The following is a 26,088-nucleotide window of genomic DNA, read 5'->3' on the forward strand; positions in this document are numbered from 1 at the left end:
ACCTAGATCTTGCCGGACTCTCAGACACAATGGATATAGACTCCTCAGGAACTAAATAGGTGGCAGCAGGTGACCCTGAGGGGTAAACTGCCTCCTTGAGCACTCATGCCTTCCCAGCTTCATGGTCACATCATCCTCCAGTGGAATTGCGGCATTTTTTTCCACCGCCTCGTTGAGCTATGGCAATTGTTAAGCTTTACACCTGCTCTCTGCATTGCCATGCAAGAAACCTGGTTCCCAGCAATGCAGACCCCTGCCCCCGACGCTATAGGGGATATTATAAGAATGATAGCGACTATAATCACGTGTCAAGTGGAGTTTGTGTCTATGTCCTGAACTCAGTGTGTAGTGAAACTGTGCCCCTTCGAACCCCTCTTGAAGCTGTGGCTGTCAGGATAAGGACGACGCAACACATTACTGTCTGCAACGTATATCTTCCTCCAGATGGAGCAGTACCCCTGAATGTATTGGCTGCACTGTTTCATGAACTCCCTAAATCTTTCCTACTTTAGGGAGATTTTAATGCCCATAACCCCTTGTGGGGTGGCACAGTGCTTTACTGTCTCAACTCGACCTCGGCCTCTTAAATACTGGGGCCCCCACACATTTCAGAGTGGCTTATGGGAATTACTCAACCATTTAGTTATCCCTCTGCATCCCAGGACTTCTCCCATCTGTCCACTGGAGAGCCCACAATGACTTGTGTGGTAGTGACCACTTTCGCATCTTCCTTTCACTCCCTCCGTGCCAATCCCCCGGACGTCTATCCAGATGGGCTTTAAACAAGGCGGACTGGGAAGCTTTCACCTCTGCTATCAGCATTGAATCTCCCCCACATGGTTCCATTGATATTGTGGTTGAGCAGGTCAGTAGAACGATTGTTTCTATGGCGGAAAATGCGATCCATTGTTCTTTAGGGTGCCCCCAGTGAAAGTCTGTCCCTTGTTATTCGCCAAAAACCACTGAGGCAATTAAAAGAGTGCTGGTGAGCTTTACAGCAACATAAGCAGCACCCTTCCCTAGAGCACCTATTTGCTTTTAAACAGCTCCATGCCTGCATCCGTCAGCTTATAAAACAACGGAAACAGGAGTGTTCGGAGAAGTAAGTCTCGACCATTGGTTGCCATACGTCACCATCCCAAGTCTGGACAAAGATCAGACATGTGGTTTTTTTTTTTTACCAGACTCCCAACAGGGGTCCCTGGCGTGTTAGCTACCAATGCAAACGCGATTGTCGATCACTTTACTGAGCACTATGATCAAGCTTCTACGTCAAAGAAATACACCCCAGCCTTTTGCATCCTCAAATGGCAAATGGAAGGGAAAGTCCTCTTGTTCAGTACACATCACAGTAAACCCTGTAACGCCCCATTTACGGAGTGGGAGCTCCTCAACGCCCTTGCACATTGCCCCGACACAGCTCCTGGGCCAGATCGGATCCACAGTCAGATGATTAAACATCTCTCGTCCGACTACAAGCGACATCTCCTCATCATCTTCAACCGGATCTGGTGCAATGTCGTCTTTCCATCGCAATGGCAGGAGAGCACCACCATTCCTGTGCTCAAACCCGGTAAAAACCCACTTCATGTGGATAGCTATCAGCCTCACCAGCGTTCTTTGTAAGCTGCTAGAACATATGGTGAGTCGGGAGTTGTGTTGGGTCCTGGAGTCACATGGTCTACTACCTCCATGCTATGGCAGTTTTCACCAGAGTCACTCTACCACTAATAGTCTTGTGTCCCTCGAGTCTGCCATTTGAACAGCCTTTTCCAGACGCCAACATCTGCTTGCTGTCTTTTTTCATTTACAAAAAGCTTATGACACGACCTGGTGACACATTATATGAGTGGGGTCTCCATGGCCCGTTCTCGATTTTTATTCAAAATTTCCTGTCGCTCCGTACTTTCTGTTTCCAACCCCCCTCGCCCCTATCCAGGAGAATGGGGTCCCACCATGCTCTGTATTGAGTGTCTCTCTATTTTTATTGGCTATTAATGGTCTAGCAGCAGCTGTAGGGCCATCTGTCTGTCTCGCCTTCTCTGTATGCAGATGACTTCTGCATTTCGTACTGCTCCTCCAGTACTGGTGTTGCTGACCAGCGCCTACAGGGAGTCATCCACAAGGCGCAGTCCTGGGCTCTAGCCCATGGTTTCCAGTTTTCAGCCATGAAATCGTGTGTCAAGCACTTCTGTCAGCATCGTACCGTTCATCCGGAATCAGAACTTTACCTAAACCCTTTCAGGACAGAACACGTTTCCCCAAAGCAGAGCAATTCGGCAGCGCTGCTCGGATTCCATATCCCTTAGGTTTCTTTCGTCTCTTATAAAACCTACAGTTTTTGACTTATTGGTGTAACTTTTTTGTAAATGAAGCTTAAAACATGCTCTTTACTGGCATACTATTTTCATTATTCCATATCGCACACTTTTTGACTTGGCGGTAGTGTTAAAATAGAAAAAAAATGTTTTTTTAGTTGAAAGCCGATGCATTGAATTGGACATATTAAAATTAGTTGTATCTTATTCTTTAAAGTTTTAGCTTTAAAAGACACATAAAATACAATTTTCTCTCTTATGGGACGTCCGTGGGAAGAAAAATAAAAAGTCCATCTTGAGGGATGAAAAATTTGATGTATGTTAATAAACTACAAAATTTCATGAAGTTTGCTTAAAACAAACTTTACAACTTTGGCATATCAATTTTTAGATAACAACCATATTTTACAAGCCCTTTCGGTACTTTGCTACTTTGTGATACCTGTTGAAGCACTCAGGCACATGAAGAGAAGGGTTGGACGGACAAGTTTCACAAAAAAAATGGGGACCATTTTTACCCTCCTGGCTTGGAGCGATCACTACAAACAACACAGTCACCCTGTTTTCCAGTGTCCATTCTTGCGATAGCTTGGTACAGGCCGTCATCCTGTGTAGGTCACCATGCTCAGTGTGTGGCCTCTTCCTCTGTGGGTTGGTTGAGCCCTGATGTTGCCCACAAGCTCCTTGACGAGACTCTTCCAAAACTGCAAATGAGTCTTTGGTGTCTCTCCTCTTTTCTTTGCTATGATGACATATAGCAAGTAAGCGTTGACGATCCCCACCTGAAATTAGCCAGAACAATTACCCTTTTGTCAAAATAAAAATTTACTAATTAGGCCAAGGCATATTAGAAAAGTGAATATCGTACCTCGAATAACCAAAAGAACATTTTCCCCCACCATCTGAGGGATTTTCTGGCAAAATGGTAAAGTGCACAGTAGTGATCGGCTCCCATATTTTCCGTGTAGTCACAAATCATTGATGCCTTCTGGTACGACAATCGGGCCACTTATACAAGCCTCATGTCCCGAACGGGTTAATGACGATCCACTCACTATCGTGGAGACATATCGATTCTTAGGACTGGTTTCCAACGCCCAATTGAATTGGCTTCCTAACCTTTGTCAGCTTAAGCGGAGGTGCTGACAGCACCTCAACACCCTCCACGGCTTGAGCAACACGAACTGGGATGCAGATCGCTCTACATTGCTGCAGCTCTACAGAGCCCTTGTTCGATCCCGCCTTGACTATGGGGGTCTGGTTTATGGTTGGGGCAGCACCCGCAGCATTGCGTTTACTCAACCCAGTGCGCCGCTGTGGTGTTCCACTAGCGGGGAAAGCATTTAGGACAAGTCCGGTGACCAGTGTGCTGGTGGAGTCCAGTGTCCCTCCAATGAAAGTTAGGAGTGCACAACTGCTTGCCAGTTACATTGCACACATTCGTAGTTCTCCTGAGCATGTGAACTACTGTCTCGTTTTCCCAACCATGACAGTTCATCTCCCACAGCGGCGACCCAGGTTAGGGCTTAAGATTTCGGTTCATGTCTGATCCCTTCTGTCTGAACTGGAGTCCTTCCCTTTACCACCTGTACTCAAGGTCCATTCACGTACACCTCCATAGTGTAAAATTAGGCGAAAGCTTCACCTGGACTTTACGCATGGCCCTGTGGACTCAGTTAACCCTGCGGCTCTCCACTATCACTTCCTCTTGATTCTTGCCATGTTCCGGGGCTCCAAAGTGGTTCACACTGATGGCTGGATGGCTAATGGTCATGTTGACTTCGCCTACGTCCACAGAGGCTAGCATTCCTTGCCCGATGGCTGCAGTGTATTCACTGCAGAGCTGGTGGCCATATCTCATGCACTTGAGTACATCCGTTCATGCTCTGGTGAGTCATTTCGTCTCTTTACTGACTCCCTGAGCAGCTTACAAGCTATAGACCAGTGCTACCCTCACCATCCTTTGGTAGCGACCGTCCAGAAGTCCATCTATGCCCTGGAACGGTCCAGTCGTTCAGTGGTGTCTATGCCCCGGGTCAATCGGAATCCCAGGAAATGAACTTGCCAACAGGCTGGGCAAACAGGTTACATGGAAACCGCTTCTGCAGGTTGGCATCCCCATCACTGACCTGCGTTCATTATTATGCCACCAGGTTTTTTTGCTTTGGAAGAGCGAATGTCATTGTCTCAGTATGCACAACAAACTGCGTGCCATTAAGGAGACTACGAGTGTGTGGAAGTCCTCCATGCCGGCCTCTCGCTGGTACTCCGTGGTTCTCTGCCAGCTCTGCATTGGCCACACATGGGTGACACATGACTACCTCCTGCGCAGTGATGACCCACCTCAGTGCTGGTGTGGTGCACGGTTGACAGTGGCCCATATACTGTTCTGCTGCCCTGCGTCATAATCTTCAGTTACCAGTCTAGTTACTGTTAATTTTAGCAGACATTGCCTCATCAGCTGATTTGGTTTTACGTTTTATCTGTGAGAGTGGGTTTTATAATTCTATGTAGGTATTAGCACATGTCCTTTATCCCTCTGCGTCCTCCATGCCCATGCTTTTGGGCAGGAGGTTTTAATGTCTCACAGAGTGGCTGTCTCACCCTCTTTATTCTCGTGATCAGCCAGCCATGGTCATCTGCTCTCTTGTTTTAATTCCTTCTACCTGTTTCTGGCATCTCTCTGTGTTTTTCTTGTCTTAGTGTTTGTTGCCCTTCAGTCATTCCTATGGTATTTTCCCTTTCTCCCAGCTTTGTGTAGTCAATCTCACTTTTTTTCTCTTGTATAATGATTTTAATCAGAACAAGGGACCGATGACCTAGCAGTTTGATCCTCCCCTTTAAACCAACCATTGATTGAAATGGGGTCCTAACTCAAACCCAATCCCGGGAGTGGAAAGACTTACCTTGGGGGAAAAAAAGGACAGGTATACACTCGCACACACACACATATCCATCCGCACATACACAGACACGAGCAGACATGTCTGCTCGTGTGTGTGGGGGGGGGGGGGGGGGGCGCGCTCGAGTGAGTGTATACCTCTCCTTTTTTCCCCCAAGGTAAGTCTTTCCGCTCCCGGGATTGGAATGACTCCTTACCCTCTCCCTTAAAACCCACATCCTTTCATCTTTCCCTCTCCTTCCCTCTTTCCTGACGAAGCAACCGTTGGTTGCGAAAGCTAGAATTTTGTGTGTATGTTTGTGTTTGTTTGTGTGTCTGACGACCTGCCAGCACTTTCATTTGGTAAGTCACGTCATCTTTGTTTTTATTATTTAATTGGATAGATAAAAAATCTTCTCACCAAGTGGCGGCAGAACACACAATTAAGACTATTGTGACAGGCAAGCTTTCAGAGCCAGTGGCTGCTGCTCCTTCAGGCAGAAGGGTTGAAGAGGAAGGAAGAAGGGTGAAGGTAAAGGACTGGAGAGGTCTTTCCTTCTGATCCCCTACAGTAAGTCCCCACAGTTCTGGGTGACTTTCCCAAAATCTGTCCCTTTTCCTAGACCTCTGCAGTCCTTTTCCTTCACCCTTTTTCCTTCCCCTTCAACCCATCTGCCTGAAGAAGGAGCCACTGGCTCCGAAAGCTTGCCTATCACAACAGTTTTATGTGCGTGTTCTGCCGCCTCGTAGTGAGTAGATTTTTTATCTATCCAGTTAAATAATTTTATCAATTATTAATTGTTTTCATTTACATTTTATGGTCAGTAATTATTTTCGTTGTTATATAATACATGTGAGAGAGATTTGGGGGCAAGTTGAAAATCCCCCCATCGGAGATTCGAGTCCTCCCTCGGGCATTGGTGTGTGTGTGTGTGTTGTCCTTAGCCTAAGTTAGATTTAAGTAGTGTGTAAGACTAGAGACCGATGACCTCAGCATTCTGGTCACATAGAACCTTACCACAAATTTACAAGTTGGAAATTTGTCACTATGACAGTGACGTGGTGTGCTTTAGGGCAAAAGTTACTTATTTTTCCAGTTAGTTCCCTTTTAATTCAGTGAACTTTGTGCAATGGTTCTCCAGTGAATAGATGCCATCTTTGAAGTGTTAGTCTGGAAGGTTTGCAGATTGCCCATTTATGGCTACCATAACCTTTTACGTGGACTTGAAACATTTTACACTCACAAATTTCTTATCTAAGTGGAAGTTACAGATTATTTTGTTTAGTATTTCAAACAATGGAAAATCCAAAATGGAATAATGACAATATTATGAAAATGATTGGATGCTACTTGCCATATTGTGAAGATGTTGAATCACAGACAGGCACAACAGAAAGATAGCTAGGCAAGTAAACTTTCAGCCAAAAGGGCTTCTTCTGAATTATACAAAAAACACACACACATACTGAAAGATATTCATAAATTCTTTTGTGAAGTAGGAAGAGTGGCAAATAGGTGCAGTTTCAGTTTGTTTTTGAAGTTAATAAAAGTAACGATTACATGCTTCAAATCACAGATTCGTATGGCTGAATTAGTCACTTCTTTCTGTGCAACACTGTAGCCGAGTGATGGCTAGAGTAATTTATTTCCCCTATGTAGTATTATTATCTGAACATTTTTTGTTGTTTTGAACTGTGATTAGCTGTTGTGAACGAACTTCATAAGACAGTTAATGTGCTACAAAGCTGTTGTCTGTATGCTCAACTCTTTAAAGAGCTGTCTACAAGAGAATGGTAACTAGACTAGATCTTCTGCAAATTGTAGCTCAGATCCCCCTGTTTTTCTATTGGTAAAGCATGTCAGGGGACAGGTGCATGGTACTAAAAATATTACAGTTCACAATTATTGCAAGATAGTAAATCAGAAAAATTCATTTTCCATACCAAAATGATTTATGCTTAGTCACTGGCTCCTGCCTCAAGTTTCATTGCAGCTTCATTTCTGGTGTATAGTGGCTAACTAATATCTCAATGCTTTTTGGGACAAATTTCAAGCGGTTTATCTTTAGGAAAGAGTATGGTCACAGTCGTCTTCAGCATCCCATTCTTAACACGTAGAATGAATGTACATACTGTTTATAAACTTCCACCAACTTCAAATATATTTCCATTGGTGGTAAACTATTCAAAACTTAAGATTTTCATATAACATAGTATACCAGTCTTGCCATACTGGTATAAAAGAAACACAAACAGCACAGCTAATTAAAATGCCTTATAAGCAAAACTATTCTGCAGATCAGGTTGATATTTAAATTGTAGCAAAGTATGCACAAACAAACAAAAGTAACATTTCATTTGTATCCATACCATACCTTTACGGAAGCAAAACTTTGCAGAGAGGGGGGGGGGGGGGGTAGGGCAGGAGGGCAGGAATGAATTCTGTTCTTCAAAGTTGTGCCATTTCTGTTTGTTGCCCACAGTTTTATCCTACTGAGATGACATTTTTTTATAAACCAAATATGTGCTTTCATGACATTTCAAAAAAACTCTGTATGATATGGAAACATTCTAGGACAAAAATAATGAGTAATCTTATTTTAACAGTCCCCACTTTTTCAAAGACATCAAGATATCTGCCCTTGCACTTTTAAAAATGGTGATGCATGCAAGGTCAGGTGGAACACTTGAAGTTATGGGACTGCTTTTGGGGAAAGTGGATGCTAACACAATGATAGTGATGGATTCATTTGCACTTCCAGTTGAGGGCACGGAAACAAGAGTCAATGCTCAAGCACAGGCTTATGAGTACATGACAGCTTACATAGAAGCTGCAAAACAGGTGGGTACTTTTTCTAGTATTAATTTTGAGATGAATATTTCAGGGTTTATTTGAGATTTGAAATTGTATGTATTTAGTAATAATAATGTTGGTTTTTAGCATAGTTTAAAATTTCCATATTCTCATGTGACATATAATCAGTTATTTTCTTTCAGGTTGGACGCATGGAAAATGCAATAGGCTGGTACCATAGTCACCCAGGATATGGATGTTGGTTGTCTGGAATTGATGTATCTACTCAGATGCTGAACCAAAATTTTCAAGAACCATTTGTTGCTATTGTTATTGATCCTGTTAGAACAATTTCAGCTGGGAAAGTATGCCTGGGGGCATTTAGAACATATCCCAAGGTTTGTTTGTTGTTATTATGTTCTGTGCTAACCTCACTTTTAAGTACAGCTGGCTATGGTGGGAATAAATGTAGTTGCATCTCTAGCATTCAGAACTTTGTAACACATGAACTCAGCTTCTGTGCCACATTGTACTGATTTTCTTCTTGCCTACATTTCCCAGTGACATAATATGTAGTGTGGCTTAACAGCCTCCTGTGTAAGCCACCAGAATGATTTCCTGGGTTATAATTAATCATAATATCCTATTTCTCTTATTGTTTTCCCATACACAAAGGACTAACTGCCATTATGATACAGTTACAGTGTTCTATCATTTGGAGTTCGTGTGTATCATACTCTGGATAACACACTGAGAGCCAGCAATGGAATGCTTCTGCAATAAGTGTGTGCACTGTAGGAGCACTGTAATTTTTTTGTGCCACACTGCTTATTCCCCATCAAAAGCTTAAGTACAGTTTCTGCTATGGACCTGGTATCGCCCAACAGTATCAACACACTGATACTACTACTTATTAATGTCAGGATAATCAAAGAATGTGGATGGGTGTGAGAGGTAGTATTTAATTTCAGTATACCCATTCCCATGAAAAAGATTCATACCAATTTGAGACCTGCACAGTGTATTTTTAGTACTTTCGTTATTATTAGGTGGCAATATACAGGGTGTTTATAAATGAACATTGGGGTTTTAATGCTTTATAATATTTATTATATTAAACTTACAGCTATAAATGATATGTCAAATGAAAGGGCAACTGAAACAGTTTTACCAAGAACCTTACAAATGTTAAATGTTCAAAGTAAGCACCATTTGTCACATGGCACACATAAAGTCTATAGCCGAGCTCTTCCCAAACGTTGACAAGTGTGTCTTCAGTGATTGTAACAACAGCTGCTTCAATCCAGTTTCTTAATTCATGGAGGTCTGCTGGTAGCGGAGGCACGTACACATGATCCTTGATGAAGCCCAAAAGGAAAAAATTGCATGGCGTTAGATTGGGTGAATGTGGAGGCCATGCAAAGCAAACTTATCAATGTTTGGGAAGAACTTGGCTATAGACTTGATGTGTGCCGTGTGACAAATGGTGCTCACATTGATCATTTATAAGGTTCTTGGTAAAACTGTTTGAGTTGCTCTTTCATTTGACATATCATTTATAACTGCAAGTTTAATGTAATAAATATTATAAAGCGTTAAAACCCCGATATTCATTTATAACACCCTGTATAATGAAACAAGTATGTGATATATTGGGAAGTGGTTACTGTGACCATTTTGCTTCAACGTTCCCTACATCTGTATTAAGCTCAGCGACTTGTATAAGATGTTAAAGTATAAAAGAAATTACTGCTATATCACAAAAAGTCACAATTTCTCCAATATATTTTCCACCCATGACCTTCTCAACAAAGCAGGTAAAATTCAGTACATCCTCCAATATTTATCATCACTGTTTCGGTTGGTTTGATACGACCTGCAACAACTCCCTCTCCTGTGCCAACTTCATCTCAGAATAGCATTTACATTCAATGTCCTCAATTATTGGTTGAATACATTCCTGTCTTTATCTTCTCAGATACAGTTTTTGCCTCTCTGGCTCCATCTAGTACTGTGGAAGTTATTCCCTGGCATCTTAACACATGTCCTGTCATCCTGCTCCTCCTCCTAGTGGGTTTTTCCAAATATTTCTTTCCTCAAAAGTTCTACGGAGGACCTCCTCGTGTTTCGTCTTATTGGTCCATTTATTTTCAACCTCCTCCTGAGTACTAAATCAGAATGGCTTGGATACTCCCTTCCCCCCCCCCCCTGCCACTATTGTCCTCCCCCCATGAACCATGGACCTTGCCGTTGGTGGGGAGGCTTGCGTGCCTCAGCGCAGCGATACAGATAGCCGTAACGTAGGTACAACCACAATGGAGGGGTATCTGTTGAGAGGCCAGACAAACGTGTGGTTCCTGAAGAGGGGCAGCAGCCTTTTCAGTAGTTGCAAGGGCAACAGTCTGGATGATTGACTGATCTGGCCTTGTAACAATAACCAAAACGGCCTTGCTGTGCTGGTACTGCGAACGGCTGAAAGCAAGGGGAAACTACAGCCGTAATTTTTCCCGAGGGCATGCAGCTTTACTGTATGATTAAATGATGATGGCATCCTCTTGGGTAAAATATTCCGGAGGTAAAATAGTCCCCCATTCGGATCTCCGGGCGGGGACTACTCAAGAGGACGTCGTTATCAGGAGAAAGAAAACTGGCGTTCTACGGATCGGAGCGTGGAATGTCAGGTCCCTTAATCGGGCAGGTAGGTTAGAAAATTTGAAAAGGGAAATGGATAGGTTAAAGTTAGAAATAGTGGGAATTAGTGAAGTTCGGTGGCAGGAGGAACAAGACTTCTGGTCAGGTGACTACAGGGTTATAAACACAAAGTCAAATAGGGGTAATGCAGGAGTAGGTTTAATAATGAATAGGAAAATAGGAACGCGGGTAAGCTACTACAAACAGCTTAGTGAACGCATTATTGTGGCCAAGATAGATACGAAGCCCACACCTACTACAGTAGTACAAGTTTATATGCCAACTAGCTCTGCAGATGACGAAGAAATTGAAGAAATGTATGATGAAATAAAAGAAATTATTCAGATAGTGAAGGGAGATGAAAATTTAATAGTCATGGGTGACTGGAATTCGAGTGTAGGAAAAGGGAGAGAAGGAAACGTAGTAGGTGAATATGGATTGGGGCTAAGAAATGAAAGAGGAAGCCGCCTGGTAGAATTTTGCACAGAGCACAACTTAATCATAGCTAACACTTGGTTCAAGAATCATGATAGAAGGTTGTATACATGGAAGAACCCTGGAGATACTAAAAGGTATCAGATAGATTATATAATGGTAAGACAGAGATTTAGGAACCAGGTTTTAAATTGTAAGACATTTCCAGGGGCAGATGTGGACTCTGACCACAATCTATTGGTTATGACCTGTAGATTAAAACTGAAGAAACTGCAAAAAGGTGGGAATTTAAGGAGATGGGACCTGGATAAACTGAAAGAACCAGAGGTTGTACAGAGTTTCAAGGAGAGCATAAGGGAACAATTGACAGGAATGGGGGGAAGAAATACAGTAGAAGAAGAATGGGTAGCTTTGAGGGATGAAGTAGTGAAGGCAGCAGAGGATCAAGTAGGTAAAAAGACGAGGGCTAGTAGAAATCCTTGGGTAACAGAAGAAATATTGAATTTAATTGATGAAAGGAGAAAATATAAAAATGCAGTAAATGAAGCAGGCAAAAAGGAATACAAACGTCTCAAAAATGAGATCGACAGGGAGTGCAAAATGGCTAAGCAGGGATGGCTAGAGGACAAATGTAAGGATGTAGAGGCTTATCTCACTTGGGGTAAGATAGATACGGCCTACAGGAAGATTAAAGAGACCTTTGGAAATAAGAGAACCACTTGTATGAACATCAAGAGCTCAGATGGAAACCCAGTTCTAAGCAAAGAAGGGAAAGCAGAAAGGTGGAAGGAGTATATAGAGGGTCTATACAAGGGCGATGTACTTGAGGACAATATTATGGAAATGGAAGAGGATGTAGATGAAGATGAAATGGGAGATACGATACTGCGTGAAGACTTCGACAGAACACTGAAAGACCTGAGTCGAAACAAGGCCCCCGGAGTAGACAACATTCCATTGGAACTACTGACGGCTTTGGGAGAGCCAGTCCTGACAAAACTCTACCATCTGGTGAGCAAGATGTATGAAACAGGCGAAATACCCTCAGACTTCAAGAAGAATATAATAATTCCAATCCCAAAGAAAGCAGGTGTTGACAGATGTGAGAATTACCGAACAATCAGTTTAATAAGCCACAGCTGCAAAATAATAACATGAATTCTTTACAGACGAATGGAAAAACTAGTAGAAGCCGACCTCGGGGAAGATCAGTTTGGATTCCGTAGAAATACTGGAACACGTGAGGCAATACTGACCTTACGACTTATCTTAGAAGAAAGATTAAGGAAAGGCAAACCTACGTTTCTAGCATTTGTAGACTTAGAGAAAGCTTTTGACAATGTTGACTGGAATACTCTATTTCAAATTCTAAAGGTGGCAGGGGTAAAATACAGGGAGCGAAAGGCTATTTACAATTTGTACAGAAACCATATTGCAGTTACAAGAGACGAGGGACATGAAAGGGAAGCAGTGGCTGGGAAGGGAGTGAGACAGGGTTGTAGTCTCTCCCCGATGCTATTCAACTATTCAATCTGTATATTGAGCAAGCAGTGAAGGAAACAAAAGAAAAGTTCGAAGCAGGTATTAAAATCCATGGAAAAGAAATAAAAACTTTGAGGTTTGCCGATGACATTGTAATTCTGTCAGAGACAGCAAAGGACTTGGAAGAGCAGTTGAACGGAATGGATGGTGTCTTGAAGGGAGGATATAAGATGAACATCAACAAAAGCAAAACAAGGATAATGGAATGTAGTCGAATTAAGTCGGGTGATGTTAAGGGTATTAGATTAGGAAATGAGACACTTAAAGTAGTAAAGGAGTTTTGCTATTTGGGGAGCAAAATAACTGATGATGGTCGAAGTAGAGAGGATATAAAATGTAGACTGGCAATGGCAAGGAAAGCGTTTCTGAAGAAGAGAAATTTGTTAACATCGAGTATAGATTTAAGTGTCAGGAAGTCATTTCTGAAAGTATTTGTATGGAGTGTAGCCATGTATGGAAGTGAAACATGGACGGTAAATAGTTTGGACAAGAAGAGAATAGAAGCTTTCGAAATGTGGTGCTACAGAAGAATGCTGAAGATTAGATGGGTAGATCACATAACTAATGAGGAGGTACTGAATAGGATTGGGGAGAAGAGGAGTTTGTGGCACAACTTGACCAGAAGAAGGGATCCGTTGGTAGGACATGTTCTGAGGCATCAAGGGATCACTAATTTAGTATTGGAGGGCAGCGTGGAGGGTAAAAATCGTAGGGGGAGACCAAGTGATGAATACACTAAGCAGATTCAGAAGGATGTAGGTTGCAGTAGGTACTGGGAGATGAAGAAGCTTGCACAGGATAGAGTAGCATGGAGAGCTGCATCAGACCAGTCTCAGGACTGAAGACCACAACAACAACAAACTATTGTCCTCCATTTGTACAATGTCAGAAATTTTTTCCCTCAAATTAAGGCCTATGTTTGATATTAGTAGACTTTTTCAGCAAGGGTTGCCCTCTTTGTCTGTGCTGTTCTGCTTTGTATGTCCTCATTTCCTCAGCTCTTGTGTGTTATCTTACTTCATATGTAGCAGAATTCCGTCTATGTTCTGTGTGGTCCCTTAATTTCTTTTCTGCTAGTCCTCAGGACTTTCTTTGGTTTACTCTTAGTCCCTATTCTGTGTTCATCTGACATTTCATTCCTTTCGGTTGGTACTGTAATTCTTTCTCATTGTATAGCAGTTTCATCAACAAATCCTTTATTGACATCGTCTAACCCCGAATTTTAAACCCCCTTCTAAATCCATCTTTTAATTCCTTCATTGCTTCTTGAACAGCAGAGGAGAAAGACAGCATCCCTACCATATTTTTCACTGTCAGTACTTGCTTGTACTCCTATTTTTATCACAATTTTGAACGTCTTGCACCATTTTACATTGCAAAATTCTTTTTCTAGGTCAAAAAATCCCACAAAAATGTCTGTATTTTTCTGAAGTTATATCACCATTACCAAATGACTTGGCGCAGTGGTTAGCACTGGACTCGCATTCCGGATGACGATTCAACCCGCATCCAGCCACCCTGATTTAGATGCTTCGGCAAATGCTGGGATGGTTCTTTTGAAACGACATGGCTGTCCCTCTTTCCCATTCTTCCATTATCTGATGGGACCAATGACCTCACTGTTTGGTTCCCTCCACCAAATCAGCCAACCACCCAGAATGAAATTTTCACTCTTCAGCAGAGTGTGCGCTGATATGAAACTTACTGGCAGATTAAAACTGTGTGCCGGACTAAGACTCGAATTCAGGACCTTCGACTTCAGCAGGCAACTGCTCTACTACCTCAGCTACCGAAGCACGACTCACGACCCCTCCTCATAGCTTCAATTCCTCCAGTACTTCATCTTTTACCCTCCAAGCTTCATAGAAGCTCTCCTGCAGACCTTGCACAAACAGCTCTCCTGGAAGAGGATATTGCGGAGACATGGGTTAGCCACAGCCTGGGGAATGTTCCCAGAATGAAATTTTCACTCTGCAATGGAGTGTGTGCTGATGTGAAAATTCTTGGCAGATTAAAACTGTGTGGAATTGAAGCTGTGAGGATGGGCCGTGAGTCATGTTTGGGTAGCTCAAATGGTAGAGCACTTGCCTGCAAAAGGCAAAGGTCTCGAGTTCGAGACTCGGTCCAGGAACTTTCAACCAACCAACCAATCTTACCTCCGTTAACAGGTGCAGTATCAGAACTACCTACCTGTTGGCTTTACGTTTCCTAAAGACAAACTAATCTTCATCTAATAGAGCCACAAATTTCTTTTCCATTATTATGTATATTATTCTTGTTAATAACTTGGTTGCATGAGTTGTTAAGCTGATTGTGTTGATAGTTCTTGCATTTATGTATCTGTCCGATCTTTGTGATTATATGGATGATATCCGAGTGAAAGCCTGACAGTATGTCTCCACTCTCGTAGATTCTAGACACTAACGTGAATAATCATTTTGTTTCCACTTCCATAAATGATTTTAGAAATGCCAGAGGCGTGTTAGTAACATCAGCTTTTTGCTGCAAGTCTTCCAGAACTCTGTCAGGCTCAGACTCTAACAGTGGATCTCCTGTCTTCCAACCTGACATCTATTTCTTCTTCTGTCATGTTATGTGATGTCATATCACATCTCTCTCATTGTTCTCTTTCCACCTATTTACTATCTCTTGCACATTAAACAGTGGAATTCTGTATGCAGTTGATACCTTTGTGTTCAATTTCTTAAAAATTCATTTTGAATTTTCAGTATGCTGTTCTGCTCTTCAGATAACCCTTTCCCCCATTCAATTTCATTTCGTGTTCATGCTGTCATTTTACGATAGCTTTCCTGCATTTCCTATTGATTTGATTCTTGTACACCTTTCTTTTCCTGGACATTATTTTATTTTATTTATTTATTTATTTTTTTTCCTTTTGTCAATCAACTGTAGTACTTGAGGTTTCTTTACAGTTATCTTCCTTGTTCCTGTGTCTGTGTACAGTCTACCTGTGTTTGTCTACAATCATCTGTGATTGTCCTTTTTGGGGATGTCCATTCCTCCCCACTGAAATTCCAACTGTGGCATTCGTTATCACACTGCTCCTGGGTATGCCTTGCAATCCAGTATGTGATTTTGGAATATCTTGTCTGTTCACTATATAATCCAGATAGTGTATGTTGCCCTTTTTCATGTATTATTTTGTTTTTCTTGAACAGTGTATTTGCTTATTACTAGCTGAATGTTACTCTTTTGCCAGTTTTTCAATCTCTTTTTTCTTGGTCACATCCCTCTTGGCAGTCACCTCTCAGATATCCCAAGTGGGGTTCTGATCCAGAACATTTTACAGGACCATGCCATTGATTATTATGGATTTCCCTTTAGTAGTAGTTTCCATCCCCTAGGGCAAGAAGCTGCCTTGAATTTGTATCTGCTCCTCTGCCTTCTCACCAGAAGTCTTTGCTTGCCACACTGGTGATTTTTATTCAAATCAGTGGCTGGGATCAAATTCTGAACCAAAGACCTTTCAATCAGTATTTTGTCACTACCCCTTGGCCATGGTGACCCTATTAATAGACTTTAATAGTATCAAAGGAAAATTCAGTTGAGGAAATTAACACACTATGAGGCAGAATTGCTGGCCAGTACTTACCTTCAGGGTGGAGAAGTGTTTAGCATGGTCTACTCTCGTCCTCAGTAACGGTGGGTCTCTCTCATCTTGGGACCTAAATGACCTGCCCTTCCTTTTTAACCTTCCCCATTCAAAATCTCTTCCTTTTCTGTGTATGAAGAGTGATCAAAAAGTTTCCGTTTCAGGGTGTTGCAGTAGTGTAGATGCACGTGGCACGAAGATGATACAGGTGTATAAGCACCAACAGGTAACCAAGGGATTAATGTGGCATTTGTGTCTTTCAGATGTGCTTGTGGTAAATGTGGAAGCGTGAACTATGACAACATTATTACCAAATGCGTCCAAAGAGGACCAACATGTTATTCTTTTCTTGGCTGCTTAAGGACAAACACTGGTAGACGTCCATCAGAGAATGTAGAATGTGTCTGGGGCAGCATGTCTCAAAAATCACCATTGTGGAATGGTACAACAATTAATGTGCTGGGTGCTGCAGCTTCATGTTAACGCATGTCGCCATATCGCAAATGTTGTAATGCAGAACCTACACCAGTGCAAGTGGGCGACACTTGAGCACCTGCTTTATAGTCCTGATCTCTCCCCATGTCATTATCATGCCTTTGGTCTCTTAAAAAAGTCCTTTAAGGGTTGACGATTCCTGTTGGAAGAGGATGTGTAGCAGACAGTTAAAAGACTTCTTCACACAGAAGGACGTGATGTTTTACTAAATGGGTATCTTCAACCTGCCATTTTTAGTAGCACTTTATTATAATTCACAGTCAAGATCATAGTTACACTGCATAACTTTTATAAGTAACTAGTTCCAGGCAATGATCATATCAGATTCAACTTGGTGCTTTCTACTGATACAGAGTATATTGTCACTTATAATGTGCTGGTAATGTCCTCCAGACTTAGACGGCATCATACATGACAAACTACTTTCTGTACATGACAAACTACTTTCTGTTGGAAGAATACACTTAGTCAACTTTAGTGATTGGCACTGGCTGAAACTGTTTTGGAAAGGTTATGTAATATAATTTTGAATGTTAGTTAGAGTAAATTGATGTTTGGTCTGTTTACTTGCCTCGATAGGCACCAGTTAATGTGAACCTTATTCTGACATTTGTACGAGGGCCGTCTCTTTTCTGGCTAAACTTCTGAGAAATGAGAAATAGGTATGCTTGAAAGAAAGCTCTGAATGTAAAGTTAACTGGATGCTATATGCTACACTGGTTATTATTTTACAAGAGAAAAAGTACATTATTTGATCAATGAAAGTAGAATTATTGGGAATGGTACAGCACTTTGGCAGATGCATTTAACCAGTGTGTATATGCCCCGGTTCAACCGGGAATTTTTACATCCCAGAGAAAATGCGGAAAAACCTGGGAATGTTTTAGAATTCCAAGAATTTGTCATTGTTTTAGTTTTCAGTTAAATTTTTGTAATTTCAACTGGTAAGGATTGATACACTAACAAAGAATTTTATTGTATCCCGCTACTGCAGAACAATACTGCAGCAATAAAACATAAATAAAGAAAAAATAAAATAAAATAAAACTTAAATTGCAAAGGACATGCGCCATTTACAACAACAAAACACAGTACACACACAAGTGTCTTGTCAACAGCAAAATGTGTCAAAGGCTTTAGGACGAAGATTATGCAATACTTCATAACAACAAACTGCTTCCAACAAGCATGACGTCACAACTGTTTAGATTGGGTTCATTTGAGCAGTCTCCAGCAGGCTCACGCGAGTGCTCTGTTGAGTCGCATATGAGCAGTGCCATCTGACTATTTGAAGTGTAGCTGTAGGCTTTATCAGTAGTAGCAACAAGCAGCCAGGTGCTACCCAGAAAAATTTTTCTGACGCGCCGAAGCTGCTGGATTCGTGCAAGCGCAGAACAGTCAAAGTTGTAGTGAGGATAGGGGATAGTCTTCATGAGACCCGTTTTCACATTTAGTGATTTTGCTGTTTCCTCTTCGTGTACAGCTCTCATGTCAAATGAAAAGAAAACAGATTTCTTTAGCAGGGACCTATCAATGAATTCAAATATAAAATATGTTATTAGTTTAAGTTTTCAGATTTTATTTTATTTCCGCATTTTTGGCTGTCAAGTATTAATCGTCTTGCTGAAGGATGAAGTTATTTTTGTGAATTTGCTAAAGAAATGAGGCTTTTATTAATCTTTTCCCCAGATGCAGTCAATTTATTTGAAATGAAGTCTTTCATTCCACATTATTAGCTAATTTCAACTGTTTGCTGAACTTCAAGTACACACTTACATCTTTTGGCATGTATGGCATCATGCTGTAATAAAGAGCCAAACATGAGATTATACAGTACTGGTACTCCAAGAAAATTTGCATCCCAAAAACCACACTGATAAGTTTAATATCAGCCTACTTCTTTGTGAATCAGGATAAACGAATGTGCACTTTAATCCAAATTATACATTTTAGTATGGTTTATGAAATTCTGATGCTCTTGGATTATCCTCCAATGTCCTGTTTCGTTTATGACATAATGTAAGATCTCTTAATGTTATATATGTATGAACGTATGGGCTTGCTAAGTAATCATAGCTATGCACGCACAGTAATGCCTCTTTTCTGGTGCTCTCTGACAACTGCTGAAACAAATTCTAACACAGGGCTTCACAACGTACGTGCTCGCGGAGCAAGCTGTGAGCAGCAAGGCGCGAGCACGGAGCAGCGCGAGCACGCTACCCCCACTACCGGACCAGAGCGGAGAGTGGGGAGAGTCACGTGGGGCACACAACAGCTGCCGCCAGTCAATGTAAATCCGCGGCCACCTGCAGGGATATCACTCACGAATTATTACTGCAACAAATGAAACAAATAAAGGAGAATGTACACATGCCACATAATTTTATTAGCTTAGTGTATGCCTCTACATTCGCATTAATTTGTGAACTGTTACACAATAAAAGGTGTCACTGAAGTGTGGGATTCTCGGTTATCTTGTACTTTTTGCCCTTTACAATTGCGTCTATGTTCGGAGTAATTGTTCTTGTGCATTTTAGGCGCAGCGTGCAGTTTAAATTTCGATCAGACAACGGGTTTCTCAGGCGCGTCTTGTTACGTTTCATTGCAGAGAACAGTTGTTCACAAACATACGTGGAACCGAACATTGATATTATTGTAGCCGCCAGTTTGTGCAAATGAGGAAATCTATCCTGAGGGAAGTGTCTGTAGAATTCCAAAATGTTTTTCTCGTTCTGAAATTTGTCTCTGTATTCTCTGTTACACTGCAGTTCAATAATTTCTTGCTGCAGTTCATCAGGACGAATCTCTTAAATATTCGCTGAATATGGAGAGAACAGATCAAAATCACTGTCTAGTGCTGTCAGATCTTGAAAGCGCTGATCAACTAAACTATGTGAATAACGTTCACAGTCTTTGTGAACATCTTGCATGGATGATAATTTAGGAAAATGAGCTAGGTTTCCTGTTTCCAGCTGACTCACCCAAAGTGTCAATTTCGTTTTAAAATCTCGTATTCGATCTATGAAATGAGTAATTAGCAGATCTTTACCTTGTAGTAAAATGTTCAAAGCATTCAGATGGCTAGTTAAATCTGCTAAGAACGCGAGATCACATTCAAACGTGCGCGCGCATTTCCCCTCCCTCCCTACTCCGCGACCTTGCACCTGCTCGCGAGCACGTGCGTGAGCAGACGCGAGTACTCGCGCTCGAAACCGGCCAATTGTTAAGTCCTGTTCTAACAGGTCGTGAGAAAATATTGAGAATGGTGGTTTGAAAAGCATTATTTCCAAAATAAATTTCATTTTATGCATGATGTATTATGTTACGTGTGAGAATGTGCTATAAATTTCTTAAATCACAGATTGTTTGACTCTCATTTAAAGCTTAATACTTTGAGAGCCAACAACTTTCAAGAATGTCAAACCCAGAAGACAAGACATTTATGTTGTTATTTAACATTTTACTGGCACATTTGATTGATGTGTCTTAAAGTGTTACACATGCAAAAAAGACCAGTATTATAAGTGAAAGCTTAGCTTTTCTTCTAGCCACACTGTGTATATTAATTTAAACCATTAACTTTTCGTGTTTGTGCATTCGTGCTACTTAACAGTGATGTTGCTACTGGCTGACTATGTCACATGTCCTATGCTCTAAATATCTGGTATCATTGGCTGGTGAGATAACCTGACTTGAGTGCATCGTAATTTCAATTTGGAAACTAACATGCTGTGTTTGGTGGAATTTAAATATATACTTTTGTAATAAGAAAATGTGCAGCATGTCATAATAAGAAAATATGCACCATAGATGTTGCTGCACATCGATGATCTTTCCAAAACTTGTTTTTTTCTGGGTTTCAGTTTCTAAAGTGGTAGGAAGTTCTACACCAGTGTATAAAAGCTTAACCGTTCAAAGGATTGATAAGTTTTAGTTCTGAGGGCAAGGATACTGTTACTTAACATGGAAAAGTGTATTTTCACCCAGCAAAAAGCATGTTTTTAACCAGGAAATCTGGGAAAAATCCAGGAATTTTTTCCCTTGTTCACATATATACCCTATTAAAGAATATTGACGTATCAGCGGACATTCTTTCTCGGCTGGAATACCCACAATTTTAGATTGAGGAGTATTTCATACCAGTTCCTGCAGCATAGCTGATTTACTGGCGAATATTATGCTGACGTGTTAGCCTCAAACAGTATTCTTAATGCAACACAGTATCCTATCTTTCAACAATGGCAAAATGGAAAGCTATAATGGCTCTTTTACAGACACTGAACAAAAAGTATAGTTGTACACACCTGTGTCATGTCCGCCCCCCCTCCCCCCCTCCCCCCCCCCCCCCCCACACGCACACAATCAATAGTTATGGACCAGTCAGTTTAATGACAACCATACGCAAACTTAAGGAGAGGGTGTCTTGGAAACAAAATTTGCTTGTACCATCTCATTGCGAAGTTCGGAGATCTAGATCCCCAGCTGACCACCTTTTAAAAATGGAGTCTTCTGCTAGGTAGGATTTTTCTTTCACATTAGCAACATGTAATAGCAGTCTTGCTTCATTTACAAGGGGCATGCTGTACAACACAGCTGGGGCTGTGTACCACTTTATTAGTAAATTACTTCATCAACTTTTCCTGATTAGTGTTAATGTGGGTGTTAGTAATGAATATTTACAACAAAACAGGGATCTTTAATGCCACTCTTTTCTCATTTGCCATAAAAGGCATTACTGCCGCTACTGTTCCAAATGTGTTTTCAGCCTTGGATATCAATGATTGGTGTTTGTAGTGCAGTTTTACATCAATATGCTGGGTAGGATTTCATCGGCAAACGGCCATTCATAAAACATTGGTATGTGCTGCAAACCATGGATTTTCTTTTTTGCCTGCATAATTCCATGTCATTCACTTTCACAGAAACCAAGTGAAGTGATGCAGTGGTAGAACAGTGGATTCATTTTTGAGAGGATGGTATTTTAAATTCCCATCCAATCATCCAGATTATTTTTCCTATACCAGTAAAGTAAATAACGGGATGGTTCCTTTGAAAGCAGCTAGCTGATTTCCTTACCTAAACTGAGCTTATGCTTCATATCTAATGACTTAATTGTCAATGGGGCAGTACTTTCTTAATTTTTCTTGCTCTGATATACATCAGAAGTCAATCTGCATACCTACACCCTCAATTATTTTTGGTAACCAGCAGCTGGAAGTGGTAAATAACTTTAACTTTTTAGGTCTGCTGTTCTGACAAGGTTGCTGCACATGAAGTAGCTCAAGACAATCTGTACGTGTAAATTAATTATCACACTTCCTTGGAAAAATCTTTCATGGTGAGATGATTGACGAGTTCTATTAAAATCTTAACCTAATGAACCCTGTGCACACCAGTGTTCACTTTGTGATTTCATGCACAGGCTGTTTTGATAGTCTCCGTATGGGAATAGCTGTTACACCTTTAAAGATAAACCACAAACAACTTTTAGTTAATTATGCAGTTGAGGTTCATTGTGCTTGGGCATACCCGTTATACAATACTTTTCCACACCCCCAAGATCCATCTCCTCGTGAACCGCTTGCAAACTGGGAGAACAGGAGCAGTTAGAGTAGCACAGAGAGCTCATTTTTTCCCCCTATGAGAACTTGCCAGCCCACCATCACAGACATGGTGCCACCATAGTGTCCCACCTTACCCATTGTACAAATGAACTTCCTGTGTCACATATCCCCAATCTAGCCTACATTGTTGTAGGTTCAATTCAGTCCTCCATAACCTTTAATTCAATATAAGGTAGTGGCAAGAAGGATGCCACGAAAGTCAGCTGTTCATTCACTGACTACAGTTTTATGAGCAACTTGTCATTTTCTCTGTTAGCAGTATCTACGCAGCAGAATTAGTAACAGTAATAGGAGATTTAAAAGACCGAAGCTGCCAGAAATACTGTTGTGTGCAGTAGTTTAACGGTGATTAACATTTACTGTACAACCCACTTATTAATCTCTGACTTTTATAGGACCCCCACAATACCATCTACTTTCACCGTTGCACATTTGACACATTCTTTCATTGTACCATGTATGTCATTTTGTGTGATGGCATTAGAGCCCTTGTGAATATTTTAGCATATATTGTCTGCAGTGTTTCACTATTTGTTCATTGTTATGAGGATAGAAGGATTATAAACCATGCTGGTGAGTTTATTTATAAATTCCATTTTTTTTATCTCATTAATGGGAAGCTAGCAAAGTTTTCGGCCTCATTTATGTGCTTGTTGACAAATCAGTGCCTCTAATATTCGGCAAGTTGTTACCTTTACTCCAAAATTGTTTTCATTCCTTATCATCATCATCATCATCATCATCATCATCAGGTTTGTACACCAAATCGTAATCCGACCTCTGTAGTTTGAAGACTATGTTGCTGCATATAGTTATTTCATCATTTGGCATCACATGTTATGCTCACTGGACAAAAAATTAGGCACTCGTAGAGAAATCATTACAGACATCATGTAATACTGTGTAATCCCCCCCCCCCATTTTTTCCCTCCCCCAGGCTAGATAACCACTGGATTTAGTTAAGAGGTGCACCCACAAGATTGTGCAGTTTTATCGCTTCCAGGTTAAGGCCACTTGCTGGGGATTTGATCACACAATTCCACCAAATTGCGGGGAATACTGATGCCTGCATTTTACTCGCTGTTTCAACATGTCCTACGATTTTCTGTGGGGGATCAAGTCAGATGTTTTTGCAGGCCAGTTAAGATAAATAGGTGTGGGAGTGTTCAGAAAACCAGTCACATATTCTTCCAGCCTGGTGAATATAGTTATCTTGAAAAATAGGGGTATTAGTGACCTGTTGCGAGGTGACAGCTCCAAATGTTCGTTGAATGCAGATCCTGTTGCAATGTTCTCCAATTAATGGGTTGGGATGGACCTTCATTCACTGCCTGCAGCAATTTCTGTTGAGTTTGGAAGTGATCTTGATCCACAAGCTGTGAAACACGTCTCTGGCCACTTTGTTAGTCTGTTTTTCTGACCACAATTGTGACATCATGTTGTATGGCCATGTGTGTTACACCATTGCTTGTAACACATTGAACAGAGTCTGCTATAAAACACCAACAAATTCTGCAACTTCACACACCATATGGCCATGGGCACGGTCAAACATGATTGCCCCTTTCTGTCACTCCAGTCATTACATTTGCCCATGTTCACATACAGTGTCCGCACGAAACATAAATGCCTCACTGATCACTACTGTCTCATGCTCACATAGATCCAGAGCACACATGGTTGAGCACATGACTCAATCGGTGCACCATATGTAAAGGCTTAACAGTTCATCTGTGCATGTGCACTGGGGTAACTACTTTTTTGTCCGATGAGCTTACACTGAAATGCTTCCTTCATACTTAGTATCTAATTACTGTCCTGTCTTATTATGAATAAAGTGTCATACATCTACCAATCTAAATATTTAGTACAAAAGGCAGTCAAGTGTAGTGCTTGTTTACCAGAATATCTTATAAAAATGTCTTTCATATCCATTGATCATAGGTAACATGTTAGTGAACCTTATGCCCTTTAATGGCATTCACTGTGGTAAGAAGATATAATGTCATAATGGGGTTGCGTTGTTATTCATGGAATTTGTTCAGATAAATGTTTCTGTGGTCTCTTCCTCAGGTATCTTCATGAATAGATAGTGACATAGAAGTAGGTCTGTAAAATTTTATTTATCACTTCATTTTCCATGATATAAACTTTTGAGGTCAAAATTTAAATTATTTCATGTGGCATTTCAACAATAACAACAACAACTTTATTTATAGAGCTGCTGCTCAATTCTAAAAACCTTTTTCTTTCTAGTGCTTGATGACTTTTTTCATATTATACATGCTGTTTTTATTTTCTGGGATTTATTTTTTACCATTTTTCAACTACAAATTTTGGTGCATATCCTTTCTGTAGTATATTGATTCCCGCATGGAATTACACATGAAGTTTCTTCATGTCAAATATCTACACATGTGTAATCATGATATTGGTATGGCTGCAGACTTTTTCTAGTTACATCGTTTTCTCAGGTATTAGATATAAACTTGGGCTGTTTGATAGTTGTGCTGTATTTGTTCATTGTCACTTATGTACCAATATGAATAATATTTTAATAGTAACACAACTTGATACCAATTTTTTAGTAGATATATATATATAAATGTTTGTCTTTATCTTAACAGGGGTACAAACCAGCTAATGAAGAACCATCAGAATACCAGACAATTCCTCTGAATAAAATAGAGGACTTTGGTGTACACTGCAAGCAGTACTATTCATTAGAAGTGACATATTTTAAATCAACTTTGGATAGACGTCTTCTTGATTCACTGTGGAACAAGTATTGGGTCAACACCCTGAGCTCTTCGAGCCTCCTTACCAATGCTGACTATACCACTGGGCAGATTTTTGATTTATCTGACAAACTTGAACAATCAGAAGCTGCTCTGGGTCGTGGAGGATTTATGTTATCAGGTGCTGATCCGCATGAAAAGCGTACAGAGGACAAATTAATGAAAGCAACAAAGGACAGCTGCAAAACTACCATTGAGATAATTCATGGCTTGATGGCACAGATGATAAAAGACCGCTTGTTCAATCACATAAAACCCAAATGTGACATTTAAAATGACTTAAGTTTATATAAATTTTTCTGTGAATAGGTTCTCAAGGGCCCTTGTGACTGGAAATGATTGTACCTTGTTACATGAGAGAACTGATTGAACTAGTTTAATTTCATGTTTGTATGTGATCTCAGACTTGCACAGTTATATGCCGATTGTGCATCCAGGAGAGTACATAATGTTACACAGTTTAATTTTGCCAGAGAAATGTTTTTGTGTTCCTTGTCTCATTGAGGTTAAAACTTCAAGTACTAATTACAGCTGAGCAGGTAACTTTGCAACAAGTTAGCTGCTTTCAACATCTAAACTCTTCCAAATTATGATCATGTTATTCAGGCTTTTAAAAATAAAATATTATTTATTCACGTCCTGTAAATGCGCCATTATTTCTTTTCATGTAGTTCATGTAAAAATCTTTATGTAGACTTTACAGTGCTTAATTCAGTGAAATGTGGTATGTGAAACAAAGCTCAAACATCTGTCATACACTTCTCAAGTATTGCCATTATCATTTTTACTACATGCTAGATGGTTCATTGAATTTATTCAGTTTTTGACATAGAATCATTCCCTTGTGGTAAAACTAAAACTACAAGAAATAATTTTCTTTTTGAGAAATACATTTGA

The 26,088-nt window shown here is 40.6% G+C and overlaps 1 protein-coding gene across 1 annotated transcript in view; it reads left to right on the forward strand.

The window, feature by feature from the left end:
- The window catches only part of LOC126263854 (COP9 signalosome complex subunit 5), a 31,317-nt gene extending 5,480 nt beyond the window's left edge, over positions 1-25,837 (forward strand). Inside the window, exons 2-4 of the mRNA XM_049960949.1 lie at positions 7,807-8,041; positions 8,197-8,391; positions 25,021-25,837. Coding sequence (XP_049816906.1) covers positions 7,807-8,041; positions 8,197-8,391; positions 25,021-25,464 — 874 coding nt within the window. The 3' untranslated portion in view covers positions 25,465-25,837. The remainder of the gene's footprint in view (positions 1-7,806; positions 8,042-8,196; positions 8,392-25,020) is intronic.
- The last annotated feature ends 251 nt before the right edge of the window (positions 25,838-26,088 follow it).

This window comes from Schistocerca nitens, chromosome 1 (assembly GCF_023898315.1).
Source record: "Schistocerca nitens isolate TAMUIC-IGC-003100 chromosome 1, iqSchNite1.1, whole genome shotgun sequence".
Lineage (NCBI taxonomy): Eukaryota > Metazoa > Arthropoda > Insecta > Orthoptera > Acrididae > Schistocerca > Schistocerca nitens.